General features: G+C 39.3%; 1 protein-coding gene across 1 annotated transcript in view; it reads left to right on the forward strand.

Annotated features, from left to right (window-relative positions):
* The first annotated feature begins 2,174 nt into the window (after positions 1–2,174).
* Positions 2,175–13,984, forward strand: part of itga3b (integrin, alpha 3b) — a 122,676-nt gene continuing 110,866 nt past the window's right edge. The window contains exon 1 of the mRNA XM_035406108.1: positions 2,175–2,631. Coding sequence (XP_035261999.1) covers positions 2,435–2,631 — 197 coding nt within the window. The 5' untranslated portion in view covers positions 2,175–2,434. The remainder of the gene's footprint in view (positions 2,632–13,984) is intronic.

Genomic DNA, 13,984 nt, shown 5'->3' on the forward strand with positions numbered 1-13,984 from the left:
CAATTCATACATGTCATATCGATGCAGCTGTATTGCGACATTGGCTATGCAATGCATTGATGCATCAATGTTTCATCACATCCCTAGAAGCTTGTCACTGAAGGCCTGTAATAATTATCAACGGTAGGCTCTGCATTGCCAGGGAACAAGAAGCTCCAGTGAGGATTTACAAAAGAAGTGTATTCCCCTGAGGTAGATGTTAATTGTAGGGATATCTGATGGACAAAATATGTGAGCTTATGTAACAAAGTTGGAATGAACGAAAATTGTAGGTTTAATTCCTTACGGGAAGAGTGTTAAGAATTCCATGCCGCCCAGTATGTGAAAAGGGTAGATGCCAAGTTATTGACTTGAAAGAATTGAGGAAATATTGGGTAGCATTGCTTTGGAATACATCTTATTTAATTTCGGTGAGGCAAGATAGCCTATATTGTTTGTAGTACCGTAACTTGCCGTCATTTTGATAGCAATACTTTTAATGGCAGGCCTGGATTTTGGCAGTCTGATTGAATGAGTTATAGACGGTGTATGTCTTGTATGTGTGAGTAACTTGGCATTTTTGTACGTTGAAAACGTGTTTTTTTATGAGATTTGAATTTACAGACGTGACCCTCCACGCTCAGGAAAATCTATATCCACAAACACAACGTTTTTTTACATTTTCAACTTGCAGTGTACAAACACAAACCATAAGTTGCAAGCACAAGTCATTACTTACAAATACAAAATACTTTTGGCATTAATTTGAGCCCATATAAGAACACGTCGTGAATCTGACGTAGACTTTTCTTAGGATCTTTCTTAAGAATAAATTTAAGAAAAAACATTATTGTTTTTTGGTGAATGAGGTCCAACGTCTGCAGGTACGTCCACATCAGAAGTCGCGCAATGATATGCATCCTCGAGTTCGACACTAAACTGTCTGGGTCTACTTCCTGCATTTGTAAGGAAAGCAACAAAACAGCGTAAAATATTAACATAATGAAATAACTGATTGGAAAATTAAGAGCGACACATTCATTAGAAGGACTATATCGGTCATGAGAAGCAGAAGTGTTATAAAGTGCATTTCCCCTTTAATATTTATTGATTTTTATTGACTTAATCAGCTGAAAGTGAAATATTCTTCCGCGGCCGTTTGGGCATATTATTTTACCGTTGCAAAACTCTGAGGTGCGTTCAAGTTCAGCGAACAAGGCGAACGTTTGCAAACTATTTCAAACTTTTTTCCGTTAGTTTTATGTTCGCCGCGAACGCTTGCAAACATAAGCGAATGGTCTGAAAAGGTAGTTTGCGGCGAACAAAAATGGACGCTGGACTGAGGGAAATGTTCCCGGTTGGGTATTTCAATTGAAGATGACGCAGTTTGATCAGTTTTTTCAATAATGTTATTGCTAACGCTAGCCAATGTTATTATTGTTCGCTAGCTATCTGTTTTTTTAATCATCGATGAACACAGAAGCGGCTTTGAGTACAAACACTCTCGTCGCCATGTCTGTTTACGTTTAATGCAAACAATTTTGAATGTTCATAAAAAACCGTTCAAATTGAACTGTTCAAACATGTTCGCCACGAACATTCGCCTCTGTTCGCTGAACTTGAACGCACCTCTGGTTAGTAGTTCTATTTGGACCGTTGTTATTCAAAAACTCTGGTAGATAGTGCTATTTGCACCGTTGTTAAGCAAAAACCTCTGCTCGTTATTTCTATGAAAACAACGATTCCATCAAGAAAAAATAGTTCCTTCTCGTTTTATACCATACAATTAGCACTAATTTAGGTCATTTTTGTTATTACATTATTTAAGAAAACTGAATGAAACCATAACTCAATCAGATTAATAAGGTATAATTATGTGGCCTATACTTTACCATGCTATTGCAATATACACATTGCTTTGGAATTTTATTGTGCAGAGCTAGGGAGATTAATGATTTTTATTTAATGTGTAGATATGTTCTTCCTGGATTCAACAGTAATGTGGGTTCACATTATGAGCAATATACGTTGTCTGCCACGGACATTAGTATTCTATTTTAATACTTGAAGTCATGGACAAAAAGCATAAACTACTAGTTCATTTCCATCAAATAGCCTAGGCTACTACACATATTGTAGTAGGCTAATGTAGACCTATTGACAAAATAGCTGTTCTGCTTTGTGTATGAACAAAAACATTCGTTTATGCTTCGCCTACTCTGCACCCCGGAAGAACACCTTTATTCAACGTTATTTCTTTCTGATGGGTGTGGGACGACGACACTGAGGGAGGGGGAACAGAAAAAAAAAAAAAAAAAAACATTTACTCAGCGAGTTTGCAAAAGGCTTCTCAATGATGTGCGCGCTTTCAAGCTCAGTCGAGTGAAGTGGTGGAGAAATCCTCTTCGTTCTTGCATTGAAAGTGGGATCGCAATAGCCAGTCGGAGTGAATTAAATGGCTTCAATTCAGTTTCACTTGCTATCACAGGATCTGTTCCCTTTGTTAATAGCCTTATTTTCCGTGGCTCAGACCTGTTGTGGATTTAATTTAGATGTCAGATTCCCTGTCATTAAAGAAGGAAAGACTAAGGGCAGTTTCTTCGGATTTTCTGTGGCAATGCATAGGCAGACGGAAGGCTCCAAAAGATACCTGTAAGTAGCCTATCTGTTCCGTTTCTGAAATAGAAAAGTGTGGTGCCACAGGTAACCCACACTTAAGTGGAATACGATGTTTCTGCGTAGTTCAATTAGCCTACAGGATGCATTGTAAGCGTTCTCGCAGATGAATTTGCTACGAGTCAATTACATTTAACGAATGGTTCAAAAGATGACATTGACATCGCTTAAGATATTTAATTTATCTTTATCATTTAGCGTACTTGTTCTGTATACATTTTGTTTAGGATTAGGCCGAAGTTTATAGTGGGCTAGCGTGTGGCTTCGGCAGATGGCGAAGCTAGTTTTCAGTAGTCATGGCACCTTGCACCGTCTTTTCAACACCTGCCTTGGATTTTGGTCGGGAATTAGAGGGGACTCAATTATTATGCATTGTATAGTTATGTGCACCACCTCCCAAAGACAACGAAACTGCTTCTTTGAACTGTTAGGCCCATACTTGTCACCTGTCACTATCTGACTCCCAACCAGCGATAAATTGGATGTAGCCTAAGGATTTATAATTACGTGGACAGTGGCCATGAAAAAGTTTGTTTTCGCTACTAAATGTATTTTTTTTGGAATGTAGGCTACATCATCGTGTAGCCTACAGATGGTCTTTTAAGCATATGTTTTCTTAATGTAATCGGTTAATGTATGTGCTCATTGAAACTTTGCCTCTGTGCACAAGGTTTCAGAAGTTATCTATCCCACTGAAGTACCAAATGGCAGATATTAGCCCGTACAATTAATTTAGCGTTACACCGCAACTATTCTACTCACAAGCTGGCGAAAGTGCAGTAATTCATTCTGACTGCCTTGTTCATGAAAATAATGCCTTAATGGTGTCAGAATTAAACCGTCTTTTTCATTATCCCCCACAGTGCCCAGTGCCCACTTTGGATAACTTTGTTAGCTTTATGTTTTGTTCTGTGTATCGTTTGCACCATTTTCAGCTTTTTGATAGGCTACTGTTAAAAAAGATGTATATTTTAGCTATATTTAAATCTGTAGCTGCAATGAATTATCCACAGCTATATGCCTCTAGCAAGGTGAAGGTCTTTAATGGCAAATCCGCCAGTAAACGTGGGTTTCCATAGAAATAAATTATGCTTATGCTTGTTACAGTGCACTACTTTTAGCCTACCTGTTTTTCTCAGAAAAATATAAGTGGCACTGAAGTCCATCAACCTAATGCTTATGAAATGATCGCCTTAAAGTGTTCCAAGAATATTTAAAATGCATTTTTGCTGCTCATATAAGTTCTCAGTTTCAAGCCAAATCATGTCTTACAGGAATTATGTCTTTTGGTATGCAAGATTAATTGAGATGGCAGTTTATTGCCCTGCTTTTAGCTCCGTTATTCCCTGTGATTGACTCGTGAATATGAAACCTTGTAATTGGGATGGCGGGTATGTCATCCCGCCAAGTTATGCAAGATTTCCTGTAAAAAACGTTGGTTGACATGTAATGCCTTTATTATTATTATTATTATTATTATTATTAGCTATATGAAAGGGTATTTTGCAGTTTTCAATCAAATGCATTTATGTGTGTCAGCTTTGTAGATGTATCTCAAAAAGTTATTGTAATTTTGGTTAAAATGGAACATTCTACAGAAAAAGTTTACATACACTTTGTTAGTATTTGGTGATATTGCCTTTTAATTGCTTAACTTGAGGGTTAATTGTTTACAGAGGGAGTTAACTTGGTGTACGTAAACTTTTGACCCACTGGAATTCTAATATAGTGAATTAAAGCTGAAATAAATCTCTAATCGATTGTTTTAAAATTACCTCTGACCTGAACAAAGTAGATGCCCTAACTGACTTGTCAAAAGAAATGTATGGTAACATGAAATGTGCAGAGTTGTGATAAACTGAGTTTAAATATCTTTAGCCTAGGTGTACGTAAACGTTGGCCTCAACTGTATGGACTGCTACTGTACTGCAGCGAAAAACATGTTTTATTTGTCCTGTCTGTTTAGTCAACATGAGTCTATGCAGGCATGCACAAAGCGAAGGCAGTATGCTCCCCCTCCCCCTCTACAAGAGGTTCTGGATGAGAGCTCCATCTCATCTGATTCGTTCTGGCATTGAAGGGCTGTGCCTCCACAGAAGTTAAAAGAAGGACAGCCAGTCAAAGTGGCACAGGAATGTAACGCTCATTTTATTATCTTTAGTAATCATATCATGGCCCCAGGTAAAACAGGTGCTCCATGGTGTTTTAAGACAACATCTATGGCTGCAGGGTGTACTCTAAAAGACATCAGAGGGCTGAGGGGAGACTGTGGCACAGTCTGTAGGGCAACTGGCTCTTGGCCCATCCCTCATGTAGCCAGGGGCTTGATTTCCTGCCATGGCACTTTCTTTACTGTGATCCCATCTCTATTTTTAACCCTCCCAAAGCCAGAACAGCAAAAAAGACAGCAGAACCCCAAAACAGTTTTCCAAATTGGCTTATTTATTTGTGAACATGAAGAGTAAAGAATTTTATACAATATACAGTGCACTTTAAAAGCATGGTAAGTATAGTGTGAAATTTGTTCTTTTTGTTGTTATTTTTGCTATATGCTTAAGGAACTTTGATTTGAGCTCAAAATATGACCGAGACAAAAGTACAATCAGCTTTTATTTCATGACATTTACATGTGTTATTATGTTATAGAATTTTACAGAAACAACTGCTTGTTTGTGGCACTCATTCTCAGCTATGCAAAAGTATGTTAATGGATAAAATTAAAAGTAAATAAAAGCAATATTTTGGTTGCAGAGCCCTTAAATACAATAACTGCACCCAGTCTATGAGCCAGTGACATCACCCAGCATTTGGTATCTTCCAGGCTTTCACTGCAGCCGCTTATACTTGATCTTTGCTTTTGGGGGTTTCTGTCTTCAGTCTCCTCTTCAGCAATTTAAATGCATGCTCGATTGGATTTAAATCATGTTAGTCTCCTCTTCAGCAATTTAAATGCATGCTCGATTGGATTTAAATCATGTGACATCTTGGCCAGTCCAAAACTTTTTTCCCCTTCATGAATGCTTTGGTTGCATAGGCAGAGTATTTGGTGTCATTGTCTGGCTGTGGGATGAAACGCTGGCTGATGAGGTTGGAGGTACAGTTTTTTAGTCAGACAAAATCTGTCTGTACACTTCTCACTTCTGAATTCATCCTACTGCTGTCATCCTTTGTTACACCATCAGTAAAGATGAGTGAACCTATTCCAGAAACAGCCATGCATGCCCAAGCCATGACACTACCGTGTACTTTAGTATACTATAAAATACATTTCATGTTCTGTGTAGCTGGCACATTTCTCATATCATACACTTTTAAACAGCATCTTGGATCTTTATAGCATTCTTCAGAATAGGGAAAGCCAATAGATGTCTAACTAGAGGACTAAAATGGAACTTTGCAACAAAGGCACATAAAAAATGTTTTTTGGAGTGCTTGTAGGAACTTAAAAGTCAGTAAAAGGAGTTGAAATATTGAATCAGTAACTTATTGATATGGTCTAACTGCTCTATATTCTGCTAGTTTCCTAGGGATATGTGATTGAAGGCATAAAATATATTTTTTTATCAGCTTTACTAGCATTCTTAGCTTCAGGCCATGATATTGTCATGGTGCAGTGCTTCCTTTGCTCGTTACAGATATGTATATTATCAATATACTTCAAAAAATTTTATTCTACTGCTGCCTAGAGATATAACATTATACTGCTGCACAGTTCAGAGTTAGAGATTTTCTTTCCTGAGATTAAAAGAAACAGTACCTAAAGACTTAAAAGGTGAACCACATCTCATCAGCATGGACCTCTGTTGTATTTTAAATGTAGATGACATACAGTAGCTGAGGAGTGAATGCTGCATTTAGCTGTGTGCTGTTGTCTCTCTGATACTCACATTGAAAAGGTGAGGAGTGCTCCCTAGACCGTTCTGCATAGAAGAAAATGTCTGTGTACTGTCTCAAGGGAGGATGTAGACAGATGGCTGCCATCCAAGGGCTGCAATCCAAGAGGACCATATGGCCCAGTTAATGGGGGCACACAGGACAAGCCCAGTTGCACCAGGGGGCCAAAGAACAATAATGTCTATGGCCAGTACAGACCTTCGCTGGTGCATTAAACTCTTCCTGACATTTCCTTATTTAGTGTGCAAGTTCTTCACTAAAAACACAGCTAAGTGTATTCACATATGGAGATTAAATTGTGTGGGAAGAGGCAGGCTTGTATAGCCTATTTTGTTGAGTATGACTCATGCTTTGAAACTCACCGTTTTAAATCTATATTTGTTGGCCAACAGGAGAATGCTTTGCCTATGCCTTATGCTTGGATGTATTTGAGATGTTGTGTTATTTCTCTTTGTTGTGTTGCTCAGAATCTGTTTGGAATGTGGTCTGAAATAGTCTTTTCCTTCTCTTTGCTATTCTTATTATGATGGATTTATGCTGAATACATGCAAGCAGGGACACAGATGCCGCACCAGTGTTATTACAATCTGCATAATTGCACTTTTTCAAATTCCAACAGTTTTCCTGAGACATAATAAGAAGATCATTTCTTCAGTTGTGTTGGGGGAGCATGGCAGAGGGATTAATTAATTTTGGAGGACATCTTTAAACTACCCAAAGGATTATTAAGAACATTGTATCCATTTAATTGTATATATTTAGCAGAATTTGTGAGTGCTGTTTACCTTAGTGTAGGCCTGTGCTAACTACCAGAGAGGAATGTGCCTTGCAGGCACTCCAAGTTCTGGACAGTGTTGCACCGTCCACCCACCTCTGAAGCCTGTTTGTACTCGCTAATCCCTAGCCATCCACAAGTCTTGACACCATCCTCCACCCCCATCCCCAGCTAGCCCCCGCACCTCCCAAGAAACCTCCTACCTCCTCCTCTAATACTTTTGGGCCCAGTCTTTGAGAGCTCTTTCTGCTTTTCCTGGAGGAGGGGAGCAGGTTGTCTGCAGGGTACTGATTGGCCATTCCAGCCCTCTAAACTGAAGGAATGTGTGGAATGCTTTGCTCTTCTTTGTGCTCAGTCTGTTAGACTGCAGGTTGGGACATGACTGAAAGCAGGAAGCAGGGAACTCAGACCCCTCATATACACATACCCCCCGAGCAGCTAAGGGCTACATGCTGCAGACTGTACTACTGAATCCAGTGCAAAGGCAAGGTTTCTTATTAACCGCTGCACTTTTTGGTCTCTGAAAAAGCAATGAATAAATGCAGTTCCCTGACTCAAACACACACTTAATTAGATGAGCATTACTGTTAGGAGTCATTTTCAATGGTATTAGGTTCTTGTTGCGGTGCTTGAGAAGCTGTCCGCTATGACTGGTGTCAGGTATTTTTTATTTTGATATATTTGTACAATTGTTTTACTTTAAGACATGTAGTTTCAAACTTGACCACATATTTGTGATACATTGCCATTTTAAACATCTAATTCTTCCATTTTTATTTGTCTGTATTTCTTAATTGACAGATGAATAAGCTGTCTTTGGTCAGGGGCAATATATTAGAAATGTACACTTTGTTCAGGTGAGTTTACCTATGGCCAATCCTTTCCCATTTAGGGGGTGCCCTGTTTAAAGCTTTATACAGTGACTCCAGGTGTGAGCATCACAGAGACGTGGAAAATGGCTTAAGTGAAGCAAGACATTTGTACCATTTACAATACTTCGATTAGTTTATATTCATAATTTATCATGCATTTATCTTGGCAAAAATGAACTTGTTTTTTTAGTTTGCAATGAAATACTGATACCCATATGGAGAAGGCAGGTATGCCATCCCACCAAGTTATGCCTTGGCGGAGCGACATACCCCATACCTGTGTACAGCACCAAGGGTTTGGTACTTTTCAGGGTTTTCTACAGAAATAACCACAATGACCAGTGACTCTCAGCCCTTAAAAACATTAATTTCTGTACCTGCTGACCTCATGTCAACAGACAGAATTCACAACTTCACACGTCCGCACAATAAAGCCCCAAACTTTTGGGATTTTTACTCCTCCTCCTTCTTTTCCCTGCCTGATTACATCATCATAAATGCCCCATGGCCCACAAGGAATACATCTCCCCATTGGACATTTAGGTATATCAGCCAATAAAAACATTGGATACACACAAATATACAAGTGCACAAATGGCACAAATGAAACAATTTAGGAATAATTGGGTAGCATTGCTTTGGAATACAGCTTGTTTAATCTGTGTGAGCTAGGATAGCCAATATTGTTTCATGTAACTTGGTGCAATTTTGATATCAATGCCTTTAATGGCAGGTCTAGATTTGAATTAATGGTTTATAGTGCTTTTTATGTGTGAGTAACTTGTCATTTTTGCACGTTGAAAACATGTTTTTTATCACATGAGAGAGAGAGAGAGAGAGAGATATATTTCTGACTCTCATTCAAATTCAAAAAAGGGCGATAATTTTATTGAACATCTAAAAATGAGTCGAACAGACTCCTTACAATTCTTGGCACTCCAAACCCAAGAGCTCAGCCCAGGAAAGTATCCCCTCAGTCAGCTGGTTCTGAACCTCTCTAGACTAACATTAACACATACTAATGCAAACCAGCTTCAGACCAGCACTGCTTCACAACAGACAGCTCATTAGAGTCAACCAAATTATAAAACATCAAAAACTCCTATCTGGACCATTGGAACCAAGAAACACAATCCCAAAATAAACTGAATTGTTATCGGGCCCTAAATAGAAAATACACACAGGCAGAGTATCTCTTCTCTGTCAGAGATACAAAGCAGAGATGGATCCTGACCAAGTACAGGCTCAGTGACCACACACTTGCAATTGAAATAAGCAGATACAAAAACTCATGGGTACCAAAAGAAGAGCGAATATGTGGTCACTGCAAGACAGGAGAGATGGAAACAGATGCACTTCCTCCTTACTTGCACAAAATATTTACAAATTAGAAAAAAATATTTCCAAAAACTATCCTAAATTATAAATAATTTTAATTTCATATCAAAAGATATGAAGGATCAACAGCCCCAATTGCGGCACAGTTCATTTCAGCCTGTCATAACCTGAGGGACAGTGAGTGACCACCCATCCAATATAAACATTGTACATATTTAGGGGTCCAAGCAGCGAAGCTGGTGGAACCCTATTGTATCTGTTCGGATTATTATTATTATTATTATTATTATTATTAGGGGTCCAAGCAGCGAAGCTGGTGGAACCCTATTGTATCTGTTAGGATTATTATTCTTATTTTTCTCCGCTAAAAGTGTCTGAGGCTCAGCAACCATACGTCCTAGAGCAACCAAATTTGGCAGGTGGGTTCCTATGGCGCCCCACTACTCAGGCACTAAAAATCACCTATGGCAGCCAGATGGTGGTGCTATAACAGAGGGTCATGTTTAAAAGGTCATAACTCCCACACCGTTAGTCAGAACAACACAAAACCTCATCGACCGATGCATCTGAATGTGCTGTATAACTTTGCTTTTGGGAGCACCTATGTCCGCCATATGGTTGGCCCGCCATTTGGACTTTTTCATTAGGTGGGGAGCGGAAGAGCTGGAGCTCCAAATCTAAGTGCTACGACATCTAGTAAGCTTCTTTACGGCAAGCGACATCCATGGCGACGCAAGTAATCCGACACCGTAGGTCTAGTTTTTAGCAGAGAGGGGAGGGTCTGAGCATCGCGGAAGCAATGGAAGACAGTTCTTGAGCCTGCATCCATTTGAAGACAGTATCAGGTGAGTTCGTTTAGTCTTTGAATCTGTCATTATGCTGAGAAACAGCTAAACCATTTTATTGATAGGTTCTGAGTTTCTGTGCAAACGCGCGAAAACACGCTGGTATAATGAAACAATGACGGTAGCCTAATACATATATAGTCCGCTTCGTTCCGTTGCTACCATAACATAACGACCTACAGCTGCAGTTTCTCGCTGCAATTACTAATATTGAATATAAACAAAAGACGCAATTTATGCTGTAAATCGTATTCTCAATTTAATCTCTACATCGACTGTAAGCTTAGGGTTGTAACTAGGTAGTTGTTTCGTAGGTGACTTAACTCGTCTTAACTATTGCTTGTATTTTTGCATAGACTGCGTTGTTGCTGTTCTTGTTTGTGTTAGTGTTAATAAGTTTAACCTACAGGGTCCAAGTTGAACTATGCGGTTGTTCCCTGCACTCGGAACGGTAGGCTACTGCCCTCTAGGGTTTTCGACACACTTGTTCCTGCTTATGGTTAAACACTTTGTTGTACGTCGCTCTGGATAGGAGCGTCTGCCAAATGCCTGTAATGTAATGTAATGCAATATTTTGTAGCAACAAGATAAACCGGACATTAGCCCTAAAATATGCCAATACAGCAGTGAAAACGCTGCTCACTGAATAACGAAATAAACAAGACGTTTTTTTAAAATTATACCATGTCATTATACAGTCAATATCTGGGACTACGCATTTAATAAATATAGAATCTTACCATCGGGTTTTCGTGTAGAGATGTCCCTTTTGCGAATGAGTGGTCATATATTGTCTTGGACAATCCGTTTGTGAAATATAGGCTATGCGCATTTGTGATAACTGGGCTACCTTCAAAAATAGCTGTGCGTAATACCTTACCTGTTGCTTATGGCGTTGTCGCCCTTTTTAGGGCAATTTGGCTTGATTGACAAATCATTTATTCAGTAGGTGAGAGTATAAGCTTTCTAACGATGTATAACATGTCTGATTTTGCTTTTGGAATAGCATTTTATAGGTCAGCGTAACCAAAATTTTTTTTATCTGCCAATGTCTAAATAAATAAAACGGTAGGCTACTTTGCGCGCAGCATGCAGATCGCGAGTTGATATTACGTCTTTTTTTTCGTTTTTTCTCAATGTCGTATTTATTATTTCAAATGTGTATTTATGTGTTATTATTCTATCTGTCTCTGTGGCGCTCTGAAATGTGCATTCTCTGCTAAGCTGAGCAATGGATTGGAATATGTGTCTGACGTAGTGTTGCACGGCATACTAAAACGTCAGCACTTTCTCGGTACTTAAAAAAAAAAAGAAAAGAAAAAAAAAAAGAGAAACGGTTCGGTATTAGAATATTCCGACGTTCGGTAGTTTTGAGTCAAATGTAAAAGCCTGGGAAAATTGTCGCCCGCATAACTGATTGAGAGGATGAAAAGTGTAATTTGTCATAATCTTCGCTGGAAGGCAGTAGCAACTAAGGTTGCCAAGTGAGGTGACTTGCGCTTGTGCACTCAGCTCCTTGATACAGCGCAAGCTTTGACTCAGTTCACTTCAGTAGCAATAGGTGTTCCAATTTGGAAATATTTAATTATAGATAGATGCTGTATTGTTATTAAAATATGCTGTTTTAAAATCTATTTAAAGGTGAAAGACCTGTTTTAAAGATTATTTATTTACAACTGTTTAATTTTTGAAATATATTTCACATATTTTTCTATTGTTCAGTGTTGTAACACTATAGGCCTATGCATATTAATATGTTGAAGAGGCTTCAACTTAAAGGTTGCTAATGAACCAGGTTGCTTATGAACCATGAATTCGAAAATGAGGTCAACCCTTGTGGACATTACGTTTCTGATCTATTAAGGTAATTGCAGTATCGTTAGGTACCGAGTATCGAATTAGCATCATTTAAGTTTCAAGTATCATTTCAATATTGAGTATCGTGATACTACCCCTGGTATCAGTATCAAGGTCAAAATGTTGGTATCCTGACAACACTAGTGTGATGCCTTTTAGTTGCGGCACAGAAACACTGCAGCTGTGCATACACGCCGGGCCATCTAAGTGTTACGACATTCCATCTAAGTGTTACGACATAGTAAAGGCCTTAACGGGAAGCGGCCAGGACATATCCATGGCGACGTAACTAAGTCATCCGACAGCGTCTCTTAGCACAAAATTGGCCATAAGTCATCAATATTTCATACGATCATCATGATATTCAGTAGATATGTTGGGTGAAGGCATATGATCATGAGGACAAAGCCATTTTAAAATCGCTCCATAGGGGACGCGATGGTGCCAATGCTTGGACCCCTCCCAACGCCGCTTGCGGCTTTAATTATTTTTATTTTTTTTCTCCGCTAAAAGTGTCTGAGGCTCAGCAACCATAAGTCCTAGAGCAACCAAATTTGGCAGGTGGGTTCCTATGGCCCCCCACTACTCAGGCACTAAAAACCACCTATGTCGGCCAGATGGTGGCGCTATAACAAAGGGTCATGCGTAAAAGGCCATAACTCCCACACCATAAGTTAGATCAACACAAAACTTCATCGACCTATGCATTTGAACGTGCTCTACAACTTTGCTTTTGGGAGCACCTATGTCCGCCATATGGTTTGCCCGCCATTTGGACTTTTTCATTAGGTGGGGAGCGGAAGAGCTGGAGCTCCAAATCTAAGTGCTACGACATCTAGTAAGCTTCTTTACGGCAAGCGACATCCATGGCGACGCAAGTAATCCGACACCGTAGGTCTAGTTTTTAGCAGTGAGGGGAGGGTCTGAGCATCGCGGAAGCAATGGAAGACAGTTCTTGAGCCTGCATCCATTTGAAGACAGTATCAGGTGAGTTCGTTTAGTCTTTGAATCTGTCATTATGCTGAGAAACAGCTAAACCATTTTATTTATAGGTTCTGAGTTTCTGTGCAAACGCGCGAAAACACGCTGGTATAATGAAACAATGACGGTAGCCTAATACATATATCGTCCGCTTCGTTCCGTTGCTACCATAACATAACGACCTACAGCTGCAGTTTCTCGCTGCTATTACTAATATTGAATATAAACAAAAGACGCAATTTATGCTGTAGTCTGCCAATGTCTAAATAAATACTACGGTCCATTTGAAGACAATATCGGGTGAGTTCGTTTAGTCTTTAAATCCGTCATTATGGTTATAACTAGGTAGTTGTTTCGTAGGTGACTTAGTCTTAACTCGTCTTAACTATTGCTTGTATTTTTGCACAGACTGCGTTGTTGCTGTTCTTGTTTGTGTTAGTGTTAATCAGTTTAACCTACAGGGTCCAAGTTGAACTATGCGGTTGTTCCCTGCACTTGGAACGGTACTTTTCTCTAGGGTTTTCGACACACATGTTCCTGATTATGATTATACACTTTGTTGCACATCGCTCTGGATAAGAGCGTCTGCCAAATGCTATAACAAAGGGTTATACGTAAAAGGCCATAACTCCCACACCATAAGTCCGATCAACACAAAACTTCATCGACATATGCATCTGAACGTGCTCTATAACTTTGCCATTGGGACCACCTATGTCCGCCATATTGTATTGTATTGAATAATTACTTTTCTTTGGCATGGATCC

The sequence above is a fragment of the Anguilla anguilla genome, chromosome 2, assembly GCF_013347855.1.
Source record: "Anguilla anguilla isolate fAngAng1 chromosome 2, fAngAng1.pri, whole genome shotgun sequence".
Classification (NCBI taxonomy): domain Eukaryota; kingdom Metazoa; phylum Chordata; class Actinopteri; order Anguilliformes; family Anguillidae; genus Anguilla; species Anguilla anguilla.